This window comes from Topomyia yanbarensis, chromosome 3 (assembly GCF_030247195.1).
Source record: "Topomyia yanbarensis strain Yona2022 chromosome 3, ASM3024719v1, whole genome shotgun sequence".
In the NCBI taxonomy this organism is placed as follows: domain Eukaryota; kingdom Metazoa; phylum Arthropoda; class Insecta; order Diptera; family Culicidae; genus Topomyia; species Topomyia yanbarensis.
In genome coordinates, this window is record NC_080672.1 from 82,272,411 (window position 1) to 82,287,621 (window position 15,211).

Genomic DNA, 15,211 nt, shown 5'->3' on the forward strand with positions numbered 1-15,211 from the left:
TAGTGCATTCAAGGTCTGATACGCCCTTTTTGAATATTACTCTTGAATAAAAATTGTTTGTTTAATAATGCAAAATATTTAGTCTCCCATAAAGATGAAACGTAAAAGGTTTCATTAGAATCGAAGATAGTCACAATTTTTGAAGTAAATGAATCAAACTTGATGGAATTGCTTCACAACAGAAAACATCTGTCACGTTACATCAACTGTGTTTTCTCAAAAATGAATAAAACTTCAAGGTTTTCACAATACAATTTCAAAAAGTAGACTCAAAGTAGTAAGAAAAAATATAGGTTAGACATTGTATGCATGCTTTTAGTGTGGTTCACAATCTTTTTCGAATTTTTGATCTGTCACGTTACAAGTTATATGGTTTCCATTGCTTCACAATTGAAAATAAGCATTTATCTATATTCATCTCAATTTTTCAAGCAATATCATTAAAATTAAATTAGACTGCGATGGAAAAATGTAATTCCAGGAAAAAAGTTGAAAATATGCATTTTGTGTACATTTTTAACTCCTTACGGTCTTTAAGTCATTTTCAAGTCATGCAAGTAGCATCAACAAACTTTTATAAATAACCGACATAGAATTTTTTTTCTGGGCTCACCATTCATATTTTTTAATATTAGAGGTTATATACATACGGAAAATAAACAGTTTGACGCAAAATTTTATAAAAAAAATTTCGCCTGTGGTTGCCATTTTCGGAGCCTTGACCATATGCGTGTGACATCATCTCATCAGAATACGACACTAACTTAATGACAAGACTAAGCATGCGCCGAATCAAGAAGAACTCCTTCTATTGGAGGCTATCGCACAGGACTAGGAGTTGCTCAGAAACACAAATAGTGTTTTCGTTTTTGGAGCTACCGTCAATCCGGCGCTAGCTTAGTCCTGTCACTAAGTTAGTGTCGGATTCTCATGAGGCGAAGTCAAAACGCAAATTCCATAACTAAATTAATTGAAATGTTATTTATTTCAAGCACCTTTCTTCCCAATATTTTTTTGTTTTCTTATTTTCTAATATGTGGTGGAAGGTTTGAACTGGTTGTTTAAACGAATGATTTAATCGCCCTATCCAAAAATTTTAGAGCACACGTTCGAGATTCAGAACTACATAACGGCTTTGAAAAACCAATAAGGTTAAAGTCATTTTCGGTCAAAAACAAATATTATGTTCGAATATTGGACATTCGAAACTGCTCTAAATGTGCTTAGATATCAGAAATATCAAGATGCGGTTTATAAACATAATATCAACTTACCCGCTCTTCCACGTTTCTTTGCTCCGGATTGCTGTACGCCGTCGACACGTGAACCATGGCTTTCAGCTCCGGCAACCCTTTGCAAATCTCAAAAATTTCCCTCGTCGACAGCACATTAGTCAGAATGGCATCCTTGAGCGGATCATCGAACCGCACGCTGGCAGCTAAGTGAAACACGACCGAAACACTTTCCAACCGGCGGATGTCGTCATCGCACATGCCGAGTCGTAACTGCATACAGTCGCCAAACATGGGCACCAGCTTGGCCAATGTGGCCGGATTTTGCATCTTCAGACACTTGAATAGCTGCAAGATTGGATTTCAATTAACACATTTTCACGAACGGCCTTCTAAAACAAAGTCACGCATTTTTTTTTTATAATCGAACGCACTGGATTATTGGTCAGCTCCTGGACACGGGCATCGGGCGTTTTGCCCCGCTTGCAACGCATCAGCACAAACACGCGGCGAACGTCTGGGCAGCACCGGAGCAGCTTCTCGATCAGCACTTTACCCATGAAGCCAGTACCGCCAGTAATGAACACATCGATCCCGGCGTAAAACTCGGGAACTGACACATAGTGATCACTAGAGTAACTCTCGGACATTGCAGTCTTCTGAAAACACTTCATCTTTCAACGACCGAATCTTCCGGACTAGTCCCGGAAGCGCGCAAATCTTGTCGTATTTATAGATGTTTCCTTTCACTTTGTTCTTATCTGGACCCAAACGCTGCGGTCTCCCATTCCGTCCCAGCACTGTTTTGCTTTAGGTTTCTTTCACGTCCCAACACCACTCTACGGTTCTCACACGACTGCTCAAGACAAATTCCACGTAGTAATCTTCGAAGGTTGTAATGCCCTTTTTAGTCTAGTGTCAAAACCAACTGCATCAACAACAACGTGACCGAGACCTTGGCGATCGAGTCCCGATAAAGGTGCACTTAAATCTGCTTACACGAATAGGTAGCTATGCATACAAACTGCATCCAAGTTGCAGTTTTGACTTTCACTTTTTATTTGTCTTTTGTCTTCAAGTTTAAGTTCTGCGAATTGGTGGCAGTAATGAGAATAATAGTCATTCATTCAAGAGCAAGCCACCGAGCGTCAGGTTATTGATATGATGTTTACGCGCCATTTGTTGTAGTTGCAGTTGCAGCATGTTGCGTATGCCAATAAAAACAAGCTTCGCCCGCGGGGTACAAAGAACTACCTTGTAGGTGCACCAGCGATGCATGTGCAAAATTCAACTGCAACAGCGAGTTTTTTGGCGCCTTGGGGAATTCCTAGAGCGGGAGGATGGTTACCCAAAATGAAATGTATGTGACCTCAGGGGCAACCTGTTTCATTTCTGTTCCAGTTTATAATGCCAACGACAAACGCATCGAAACAGGAAAAAATCAAAATAAAAAGTAATAGGTCGTACCTACTAGTATGACACTGCGAAACTATTGCGGCTGAAGTTCAATGAAAATTTTGTTTTGAATAACGGTGTTGTAAGTATCAAGACCACAAAGTGAGTTTTTTCATTTTTATTATTTTTGAATATCGCTGAAAATAGCAATTATGCGTACAATCAATCATACCAACAGTGACAGGGTAAAGTGCTAATTTTGGCTCTATTAGGGAGAGTGTCGATGGAATGCGAATAAATCGGCATCAACATCGTTGTTTCGTTCCTTAAAACCAATATAATACAAAATGGACAGCAAATATTAAAAATATTATTACCCTACCATTTGAATCAATGCGTTGAACAAAGATGGCAGACGTTGCTCTAACCAACAGCTTAAAATGGATGTAGTGACAATGGGCTCATTACCCTACACAATTTTACACGCAAATAATTTTAGAAGTTTGGAAATATTGCAAAGGGAATCAAAGTACCGGGGGGGCCCGGCACTGATGGTGAAACCATACTAACGACTATATTCGAATAAGGTGCAAGAATTATTGTAACTCTTTGGTGTGTTGCTAAAAGTGGAAGAAATTTGAATTGAAAGTTTGTCTATGGCTCAAAGTTTATATTAGCAATGTTTCAACAACTATGATATGTTTGAACTACACATAATCAAAGTTTGGAAGTAAATGGATGGCCAATAAATCTGTGTTTGGCAAGTATTTTGCGGATGTGGCAAAGTGAATCAGGTTTTCACCACATTTGAGACCGTCAACGGTCTATCTACGAAATCAAACCTCTCCAAATTCTGCTTTTTGAGGTCTTGCGACACTGTTATGGCCGGATCTAGCATCACTACTGGAACTGAACCATTAATATTATTTTTTAAACAAAAATAAGTCAACTTTCAAACATTCAAGAATTTCGCTCTACCGGTAAAATTTGAGCCGAGTTCGGAACTATGGACTGGTCCGGATCCGTGGTCTGCTCCGGACTAGTGATCTGGGCCTAGATCGTATCGAGTTTAATTTATTTTACTATCCAACCTACCCAGTAAAAAATCCGTAATTCCGAGTTGTTTCTGTCAATATTAAGGCAGATTCCAGCTTGAATTCTTGCCGAAATACGCCAGAATTTCGGGTTGTTTGACTCGATACTAATACATACTATCATAAAAATCGACCTAATTATCCTACATACGAACAGAGCTGAAGTTGATACATACTTAAAAAGTGTTTCATTGTGTAATGCTCACACATGTACAGCTACCGGAATTCGCCATTTCACCGTTTATTACCATTACGGTAATATTGGTTTAATACCGTAAAGCACAATTGCGAGTCCTGTTACCGAAAAGTTAATAGAATCTTGCCCAAAAGTAATAGAAACATACTCGTCGGATTTTGGGTGTAGTAATATTTTAATGTAGAATACATTTAAGCTTTCAATATAGGGGTCCCGTTTCAAAATATCGGCTGCGGCGCCGCGTCAGATTTTGAACGTTAATAACTTTTATCATACTTAACAGAATGATTTGATTTTTAGGCCAATTTGTTGAAAATATGTTCCTCTATGCTGTATTAAAATTTGAAGTATGTATAACATGCACTAATAACAAAAAAATGTGTTTTGAAAAATCTTTCGAAAACGACTCGGAAAAGTGAAAATTTTCAGCCCATCCCGCACACAGCCGTCACTTTGGTAGACCAACCGAACAATAAAATAATGAAAAGTTTATATATAGGTCCACTACATGTTTGTTCCTATGATTATTCGCATTGGGTTGCTTGACGAGAGCAGTTGGTGGGGGAAAGACGGCATATTCCTTTGGTTAGGCCATTAGAAGCCGGACGGAAAGGAAAGGCTCATGCACAGCACGAGAACGAGCGAGAAAGCGATAGTAGTGCATATTAGCGCGATTATAAAAATATCTGTCGGTCGGTTTTTCTCATCATTCGTATTCGTTCAAGTTCAAGCACTAGCAAGCAGCCAGTCCACCGAAGGAAAGCAGTTGGCGATGACGACGGTCGGAAAAAGTGCCCCAGCTACTGGTGACTCATCACAACCCGATCAGGAACTGTCGCCCTGCAAGAATTTCGCCCCAACTAAAGGGCAACAGAGAAACTAATCTGTGTTCTAATAAGAGTTAAACTGGCTCACCGTGTCCGCGGGGAGTGCGTCTGAATTATGCTCCCGCAATAAAACAATAAACGGTTCTTTACAGGACCAATTAATTGTGTTCTAATAAGTGTTAAACTGAAATTTACATTTTATGGTGTATAACAAATAATTTTCAGAAAGCTATATAAGAAATACGATGTGTGGAAAGAAAGAAAGAGAATTTAAATTATCCTCTCTCGCTCGTTTTCGTGCACTGCATTGCCATTCCTTTCTGCTGCTAATACCATCATAACGAAAACGAATGTGCGTATTCTCCCGCCATCCCATGGCCAGTGTTGCCACAATTGCATGTCGCTATTACAATTTGAATTATTTTATTGAACCATTTGGCAGCTTCCGTTGATTAACTACATAAATCGATTTGTTTGTGCAGCTCCTTGCTAGTAGCAAACTAAATATCCTTTATCAGCGCTAACAAATAACACAAAAGAATTTAAATTTGTGAAAATCTTTTCCTTCCTTCTTTTCAAATCTGCAACATTCTTTGAAAATATTGTTGGAATGTTGTTATTGAAAAACTGAACATGCAAGTTTGCTAGCACTGGCCACTAGATTGAATGCGATGGAAAGACAGAATATTCGTTTTGGTTATGCTAGTATTGGTAGCCGAACGGAAAGAAAAGGCACAAGAATGGCACGAAAACGAGCGAGAGAGCGATAGTAGTGCTTTCTCGTGTGTTCATATATGAATATTGGTCGGTCGGTTTTTCGCATCATTCGTTCAAGCGCTAGCAAGCAGCCAGTCCACCGAAGGAAAGCAGTTGGCGATGACGACGGTCGGAAAAAGTGCCCCAGCTACTGGTGACTCATCGCAACCCGATCAGGAACTGTCGCCCTGCAAGAATTTCGCCCCAACTAAAGGGCAACAGAGAAACTAATCTGCGTTCTAATAAGAGTTAAACTGGCTCACCGTGTCCGCGGGGAGTGCGTCTGAATTATGCTCCCGCAATAAAACAATAAACGGTTCTTTACAGGACCAATTAATTGTGTTCTAATAAGAGTTAAACTGAAATTTACATTTTATGGTGTATAACAAATAATTTTCAGAAAGCTATATAAGAAATACGATGTGTGGAAAGAAAGAAAGAGAATTTAAATTATCCTCTCTCGCTCGTTTTCGTGCACTGCTTTTCCATTCCTTTCTGCTGCTAATACTATCATAACAAACGAATGTGGGTGTTCCCCCACCATCCCATGGCCAGTATCACCGCTAACAAATAAGACAAAAGAATTTAAATTTGTGAAAATCTTTTCCTTCCTTCTTTTCAAATCTGCAACATTCTTTGAAAATATTGTTGGAATGTTGTTATTGAAAAACTGAACATACAAGTTTGCTAGCACTGGCCACTAGATTGAAGGCGATGGAAAGACAGAATATTCGTTTTGGTTATGCTAGTATTGGTAGCCGAACGGAAAGGAAAGGCACAAGAATGGCACGAAAACGAGCGAGAGAGCGATAGTAGTGCTTTCTCGTGTGTTCATATATGAATATTGGTCGGTCGGTTTTTCTCATCATTCGTATTCGTTCGCTAGCAAGCAGCCAGCCCACCGGAGGAAAGCAGTTGGCAATGATGACGGTCCGCAAAAGTGCCCCAGCTACTGGTGGCCCATCGCAACCAATTACCGATCAGGAACTGTCGCCATGCCAGTATTTCGCCCCAAATAAAGGGCAACAAAGAAACTAATCCGCTGGCTAACATTCCAGCGTCTGGTTCGTAAGGTTGTGTATTACTTCAAAGTCGAGCTACGCTTACAAAACTCAGCCGTAATGAAGCCAGTGATGCCTACTTGGTCGGTTTGTTTGAGGATACAAAATAGTGCGCCAAGTACGTAACTTTCTCGCAAAAGAAATCAAACTGGCTCACAGTGTCCGCTGGGAGTGGGCGTAAATTATAATAAAAGCAACGGTTCTTTTCAGGACCAATCAATTGTGTTCTAGTGAGAGTTAAACTGAAACTTTCATTTTAAGGTGTGTAACAAATTTTCAACAATCAACATAATACGTTGTGTGGAAAGAAGCAGCTTGCACACGGAACAAAAAATTAAATTATCCTCTCGCTCGTTTCGTGCACTGTTTTTGCATTCCTTTCTACTGTTATTATCAGTATTACCAAAACGAATGTGTTGTTGCATGTGTTTAAGAGAAACGTTGAAGTCGCATGCTTCTATTCAAGCTTTTTGGCAGCCCCCGTGAACTAACTGCATTAAATGATTTTTTGTGCAGCTCCGTGCTAGTAGCAAACAAAATGGCCCTACCAGTGTCTGATTCGTGAGATTGTGCAGGATTTCAAAGTCGAGCTAAGCTTATAAAGTTCAGCCGTAATGGTACCCGAAGAAGCCAGTCTTGTCGTTTTGTTCGAGGCTACAAAACAGTTCGCCAGGCACGTAACTATCATGCCAAAAATATCCAACGATCCAGCGCATCACCATCAACACCAACGCCGATACCAAAGGTTCTTTTCAGAACCACCATTATTACCATAGAGAATTATTTGAAAATTTCCCATTCAAACGTGATTCTGTTGAATATTATTAGATTTAAATTAACGTCTCGAATTGAAATCACGACGCTCCGGTTATGTGACAGACATTACCCACCCATCTTTTTTTATTGTGACCACGACTAACGGTTTAATATAGACACCCCATTTCAATATTTCTGAAGGAACAGAAGGTCGAGTTTGGAAAGTTTGTAACTTTCATTGTACTTCACCAAATTACACAATGTTCGCACTAATATCTTAAAATACGTTTATTTAGGCCCAAATGCTGTAGCTTAACGAGGCCGATAATTCATTTTTTTTTTATATTACATGTCACATGTTAGTGGGGGAAGGGAAAGCCGTATTTAGGGGCGGCTTGCTCCCCTCTTATGTAAGTAAAGGACAAAGGTAGGAAGTGGGATACATATTGTGTAATTGACATCGTCGTTTGCTGATTGATCATTGTGGCGGATATGCACACTTTGTTGTAGTGTTGTAGTTTCCAGCCTGTAATCGCAGGGGCGAGGGGAGGGTCGATATTTCGGATAATTATTGGCACTCTATATCATCTGCATGTGCGGTATGTCATGATGTTCTGGATAGACGGTTATCAAGAAGAGTGTGCACCGAAGACTCGTGAAGCAATGCCATATTGTAGATACAGGGATAGGTTGGTGAGATTCTACTGTGAATGAGAGAGGGTAAAATGTATTAAACTTGGACATCAATGGTTTTCAAAAAGATATAGATAAGAAAAATATAGGGGTGGTCACGGCTTGCCAGGACGTCCCGGACTGGCACATAGGGTGATCTACCTCGGGCCCGAAGGGAATCTATTAGTTGGGACCTGGCAACACAGTACTCTGCGCACAGCCAAACAACATGCTCGATGTCGTGATAGCCGTTCTCACAAACACAATGATTATTTTCAGCAAGCCCTATACGACGGAGATGCGCGTCAAACGAGTAATGGTTGGACATGATCCTTGACATCGTACGAATAAAGTCCCGGTTCACATCCAACCCCTTAAACCAAGCATTCGTTGATACCTTCGGGATAATGGAATGTAGCCACCGTCCCAGATGCCCATTGCTCCATGAGGTTTGCCAACTATCGAGCGTCCTCTGACGAGAGATACTGAAAAATTCGTTGAAGCAAATTGGTCTTTCGTAAGTGTCGCCTTCTAATGCGCCCACCTTGGCTAAAGAGTCCGCCTTCTCATTGCCCGCAATAGAACAATGTGACGGGACCCAAACCAAGGTAATCTGGTAAGATTTTTCAGATAAAGCACTCAGATATTCCCGTATTTTCCCCAGGAAATACGGTGAGTGCTTTCCAGGCTTCGCCGCACGGATGGCCTCAATGGAGCTGAGACTATCCGAAACGATGAAGTAATGGTCTGAGGGCAGGGTGTCAATGATCCCGAGAGTATACTGAATGGCAGCTAATTCTGCGACGTAAATTGAAGCAGGATCATTGAGTTTGAATGAGGCAGCAAGATTTTCGTTGAAGATACCGAAGCCTGTGGACCCGTCGAGAATTGATCCGTCAGTGTAGAACATTTTGGCGCAGTCGACTTGATGGTATTTGTTATAGAAAATATTTGGGACCACTTGTGGGCGAATATGATCCGGAATTCCACAAATCTCTTCCTTCATGGATGTATCGAAAAATACAGTTGGATCAGAAGTATCTAAGAGATGAGCACGGTTGACGTTATATGTAGATGAATTGATGTTCTGTGCCATGTAATCGAAGTACAAGGACATGAATCGGGTCTGAGAATTAAGCTCGACAAGCCTTTCGCAATTTGCAATCACCAATGGGTTCAGAATATCGCATCGAATGAGCAATCGATATGAGAGGTCCCAGAATCGATTTTTCAGCGGAAGAACGCCCGCCAGCACTTCGAGACTCATCGTATGGGTCGAGTGCATGCAACCCAAGGCAATACGCAAGCAACGATACTGGATTCGCTCCAGTTTGATGAAGTGTATGTTCGCAGCGGAGCGAAAGCAGAAACATCCGTACTCCAACACTGATAATATCGTTGTTTGGTACAACCTGATTAGGTCTCCTGGATGGGCACCCCACCATGTTCCAGTTATTGTACGGAAAAAGTTGATCCTTTGTTGGCACTTCTGTTTCAGATACCTAATGTGACATCCCCAGGTACCTTTAGAGTCGAACCATACCCCGAGATATTTGAATGTTGAAGCCTGAGCAATAGTTTGATCCATTAATTGAAGCTGTAGTTGCGCTGGTTCACGCTTTCTAGAAAATACGACTAGCTCAGTTTTCTCCGTGGAGAACTCGATACCCAGTTGGAGAGCCCATGCAGACAAATTGTCCAAGGTATCTTGCAGTGGTCCTTGCAAGTCGACGGCTTTAGGACCTGTAATAGAGACCACACCGTCATCTGCAAGCTGCCTTAGCGTGCAGGAATTGACAAGACATTCGTCAATGTCGTTCACGTAAAAATTGTAGAGGAGAGGGCTTAGACATGAGCCCTGGGGAAGGCCCATGTAGCTAAATCGTGATGTCGATAAATCGCCATGCGAGAAATGCATTTGTTTTTCAGACAACAGGTTTAGCAAAAAGTTATTTAAAATTGGCGAAAGACCATGCTGGTGCAACTTCTCATAAAGAATGTTGATCGAAACTGAATCGAAAGCCCCCTTAATATCCAAGAATACTGATGCCATCTGCTCTTTGTTAGCATATGCCATTTGAATTTCTGTTGAGAGCAACGCAAGGCAATCGTTCGTCCCTTTGCCTTTGCGGAAGCCAAATTGTGTATCTGACAGTAAGCCATTTGTTTCGACCCAATTGTCGAGCCGAAACAGGATCATTTTCTCGAACAACTTCCGGATACAGGACAGCATTGCGATCGGACGATACGAATTGTGGTCGGAGGCTGGTTTTCCTGGTTTTTGGATGGCGATGACCCTCACCTGTCTCCAGTCATGTGGGACAATGTTACCCTCAAGAAACCTATTAAATAAATTCAACAAGCGTCTTTTGGCAGAGTCTGGCAGATTCTTCAATAAGTTGAATTTAATTCTATCTGGCCCCGGGGCTTTATTGTTACATGATAAGAGAGCAAGTGAGAACTCCACCATCGTAAACGGTGTTTCGTTCGCGGTATTGTAAGGCGACGCGGCGCGGTAGATTTTCTGTGCCGGGGCGGAATCCGGACAAACCTTCTTGGCGAAATCGAATATCCAACGGTTTGAATATTCCACGCTCTCGTTAGTACTGTTTCGGTTTCGCATACGTCGGGCCGTGCCCCAAAGAGTGCTCATCGATGTTTCTCTTGTTAACCCGTCGACAAACCGGCGCCAGTAACTGCGTTTCTTAGCTTTCATTAAATTTTTCATTCGCTTTTCTAATATCGCGTACACTCGATAACTAGCAACTAACCCGTCGTTCCGGAAAGTTTTATACGCGGCAGCTTTCTCCGCGTACACGTCTGAGCACTCTTTGTCCCACCACGGGTTGGGAGAACGTTTTTGGGTGTTCACGTCGGGTACTCGTTTCGTCTGAGTTTGAATCGCGCTATCGAGAATCGAGTTGGACAAAAACTTATATTCTTCCTCCGGGGGAAGTATCTGTGTTGAATCGATAGTTTTGGATATCTCAGCAGCGTAGCTCTTCCAATCAATGTTTCGTGTGAGGTCATAGGGAACATTGATTGGTGTCGATGGTCTTGAACCAGTGGTGATTGCAATTACAATTGGTAAGTGGTCACTACCGTGGGGATCAGATATTACCTTCCACTTGCAATCTAACCGTAGTGATGTCGAGCATAAAGATATGTCCAGTGCACTTGCTTGCGCAGGTGGTCTAGGAATTCGTGTCATTTCCCCTGTGTTCAGAATTGTCATATTGAAGTTGTCACAAAGGTCTTGAATTGTCGAAGATCGATTATCGTCGTATAGACAGCCCCACCCCGTACCGTGAGAGTTAAAGTCTCCAAGAAGCAGGCGGGGCGAGGGAAGGTGTTCAATCACGTTGGAGAATCTTCGATATCCCATCATGGCCCTAGGAGGAATGTAAATAGAAGCAATGCAAAGATCTTTGCCTTTGATTGTTGTTTGACAAGCGACAACTTCAATGCCTGGCGTCGAAGGGAGGTTGATTCGATTGAAGGAGTAGCACTTTTTGATCCCTAAAAGTACCCCCCCATATGAGTCTTCTCGATCCAAGCGGATAATGTTAAAATCGTGGAAGTTGAGGTTTATATTAGAAGTTAGCCATGTTTCACATAGGGAAAATGCATCACAATGATTGTAATTTAGCAAGTGTTTTAATGAATCAATTTTGGGGATAATACTTCTGCAGTTCCACTGTAAAACAGTGATCAGATCCCTGATTCCGTCTAATAAGTTAGCCATCGAAGGATACGATCGCTGTAAGGAGGGGCCATTGTTCAGTCAACTGTTTTAAAAATGTTCTTACTGTTGGTAGAATAGCAACCAGCAAGCTTTTCATAGGATCGGTAATGTTGAAAGCTGTGAATATCCAGTCCACAATGTCAGAAAATTTAAGGAATCCCGTTTTAGGTTGAGTTTCTGACTGTAAAATTGGAGCACTTGGGATTTTTGGTGCCCCGGGGAGTGCTGGGAACTCCTGGTTGTATCTCAATTTCCCAAAACCAGGAGGTATTATCTTCGGATTTGTACCAGCCCTTCCAGTTGATGAATTATTTTTATTTTGTACCCTTGTTTGGGACAACCTAGGACCCTTACGAGGAAGTTCAGGTGAGTTTTGATTAGGTCTTTTCCTAGAGTTTCCAAGCGGAGCCAAAGAATGCCCCTCGCAAGGGTCGTTAGAGGCGTTATCGTCAGTTGGCAAGAGAGCGAATGGGTTTTCGGAGATAAGTGGAACAGCTCTTTTAAGCATTTCTGCGTAAGAGCGTCTGGAGCGATCTTTGGCGGATCGCTTCAGTTTATCCGCGCGAAGTTTGTACGTTGGGCATGTCAAAAGTGCATGCGGATTCTCCCCACAGTAAACACACTTCTCAGCAGGGCTACTGCAAGTATCATCCGCATGGCGTTCCCCACATTTACCGCACCGTTGCTTGTTGCTACAGTAGGTGGCCGTGTGACCTAGCTGCTTGCAATTGGAACAATTCATGACCCGCGGTACAAACAGGCGTACAGGTAGACGAGCTCCTCCCACTTCAACGTAGCTCGGAAGTGCAGATCCGGCGAAGGTTACGCGAAACGAGTCTGATGGATAGTAATTACCATCTTCGATGGACTTTGAGTGCAATTGCTTGCACTCCAAAATCTTAACTGATTGAAGGTTAGGGTCCTTAAAGCGGCCAGCCCCATCATTCATCAGATCATCGACAGTTAGACCCGCATCACTTACCACACCGTCGATCTCCACATCACGAGAAGGGATGTAGACGCGATACTCCAGCGTAAAGAGGCTATTTCTAACGATATCATTGGCCTGTTTCAAGTCAGTAACGACTACGCGCAGTTTGTCTGACTGAACCTTTTTAATCTCGGTTACGGCCGAGTAACGTTTTGTCAGCTCCCGTGCAACAGTTATGCTGTTTAACGGTTTATTTTTGGGCCGAAAGTATACCACCCAAGGACCAGCGGATCCATCCTGGTAAACCTTGACTCGGGGGGGCTGTGAGACATTGGGGGAAAGTGGGGGAAGTGGATCGACCATAACATTATCTGTCTCAGTATCAGATATACGTTCTTCTTCTTCATAATATTCCTCTTCGGAGGGTGATCCTTCTGTTTGTTCCATTTTGTTGCGGGAGCAACACGCTCGACCGCACTGTTTAACTTAAATCAAAATAAAAAATCAAAAGCAATAAAAAGAAAAAAATCGATAAGAAAAGTAAAAAAACGAAACACTTCACCAGTTGGTTCCTGACGAGCTGGTAGGTGAATTGATCCTTCGTTTGTTTTATTCGTCACCCGCGTGACCTTCACACATTAGAGCTGATATAGCTCGTCTAAACAAAGCCGTCTTTCAGGCAAGAAAAATGTTTAGTAACGCACTTCACTGCACTACTTTAACTGATATCGCAGGTAACAATTATCACTCGCGGGACTGTTTATTAGTAATGCTTTACTGCAGCCTCTGCCACAGCAAGCACCTTCGTACCACCGAAAAAACTAAACCACACCGGAGAGAACAAAAAGCACTTGTTTCCCGGTACAAAGTTGGGTTACGAATGAGTGTTCGCACTAATGATTCAGAAATATGACCAGGAATCTTCTATTAGATTTGTAAGTATGTATAATTTACATGAATAAAGAAAAATTGATTTTCAGGAATCAATTATTATCTGTTCTTCCATTGGCCAGTACTACGCGACTTCCTCATGCTAACAATTAATTTCATCGTTAGCCATCTCCCTCACCAAGGCCAACAACGCCAACAAAACCGGTCCTTTTTAGGACCACCATCATTTTTGTAAAGAATAATTTGAAATATTCCTCGCCCAAATCACCTTTTGTCCGAAAATTCCAATGAGTATCAACATATTTGAAGAACGTGTTCCTTATGTATTCTACATCTCTCCGGTTATGTCGCAGACATTACCCACCCATCTTTTTACTTTTCAAATGACCTAGTATATGTTGTAGATATCATCAAATGCAATAAAAAACAATGAAAAATGTTGTATACCTTCAAAATCTTGAATTAAAACAAAAAAGACAATTTTTCAGGACTTACGGTACAAAACAAATTGTGCCGTCTTTTTTAACCAATTTTTAATTCTTAAGTGTTCTGGAAAGCTATGACCTTTCCAACGGTTTGATATGTTATGTTCATTTGTTAAAAATGCAAAAACGTGAAAACAACCACTATTTTGCGATTTTTTTTCATGAAACTTGTCTCTGCTTCAGTAAAAAAAATTAGAAAGATAATTTTATTCCACATCTAATTACCAATTTATCACCAAAATCGGTTGACAAATGAATGGCTGGCGTCCAAAGGGGTCTAACCCACATTTTTCGAAATCGACATTTTTTGCATTTTTCGATAGTGCTAATCCACGTGTACTGCTGTTTAAGAATTTTGAAAATAATTTTTAGATTTTTTGCTATTACCATTCAAAGTTGACCATGGAGGTAACCCCAGTACGGGCTGGCGTCCAAAAGGGGCTAACCCCACATTGAGTCATGTGGAAATTCAAGTTTTCTTGTTCGTTTTCCGAGGTTTTAAGAAAAAAATAGTCAATCGATTCGCAATCAGTAAATTTTGTGTTGTAGCTCACATATCAGTGAACTCGATATAATACTGTTTTATTTGGATGCCATTGTACGTTGACGTTTCGGCCCAAACGGTCGTTCCTGAAGGTAAAGGTCGCTCATACACTTGCTGTGTATGGCTATTTTCTATCTAATATATATTTATTGCGCAAATGTATATTATTGAGCATATTTTTTCGAAATTTCCAGTGGAGGTGTCATGTCTCTACATTGAAAGTTCACCGAGCGATAAGGGATTAAGAGAAAAAAACGGTACATTGTGGTGGGAGAATTAAGAAAACGAGGAATCAATTATTATCCTTCGTTATAGAGTTATGGTGTCTTCAGAAAAGTTGCTGTGTGGCACTTAGGGCTTTATTTGGTTGAATCACACTAGTTCGGAGTTCAGTCGCTAGGGCGGCGCTGTTATAACTTTGTAATGAAGATAGATATCTCCCGATCCTCGAAATGTGTCATATCACAACAACTCAACACACCGTCAACCGCCACACAGATACCGAAGGATTGAACTCTACTTATGCCAATATACTATCGCATGTGAAAAAGTTGAGGAAAAAACAGCTCTCTCCGAACCGATCAAACTACCACTCCAAACCAAAATTCACAAAAACTATCAGATAG

The 15,211-nt window shown here is 41.3% G+C and overlaps 1 protein-coding gene across 5 annotated transcripts in view; it reads right to left on the minus strand.

Annotated features, from left to right (window-relative positions):
* Window positions 1-15,211, minus strand: part of LOC131688837 (putative fatty acyl-CoA reductase CG5065) — a 63,247-nt gene that overhangs the window by 31,332 nt on the left and 16,704 nt on the right. For 2 of the 5 annotated variants that reach the window (XM_058973395.1, XM_058973391.1), the window contains exons 2-3: window positions 1,667-2,088; window positions 1,275-1,580 (exon numbers count right to left, since the gene is read on the minus strand). In XM_058973395.1, the coding sequence (XP_058829378.1) occupies window positions 1,275-1,580; window positions 1,667-1,906 (546 nt within the window). In that variant the 5' untranslated portion in view covers window positions 1,907-2,088. Of the gene's footprint in view, window positions 1-1,274; window positions 1,581-1,666; window positions 2,125-15,211 lie in introns of those variants that run through there. The other 3 variants (XM_058973394.1, XM_058973393.1, XM_058973392.1) reach the window with 3 other exon arrangements.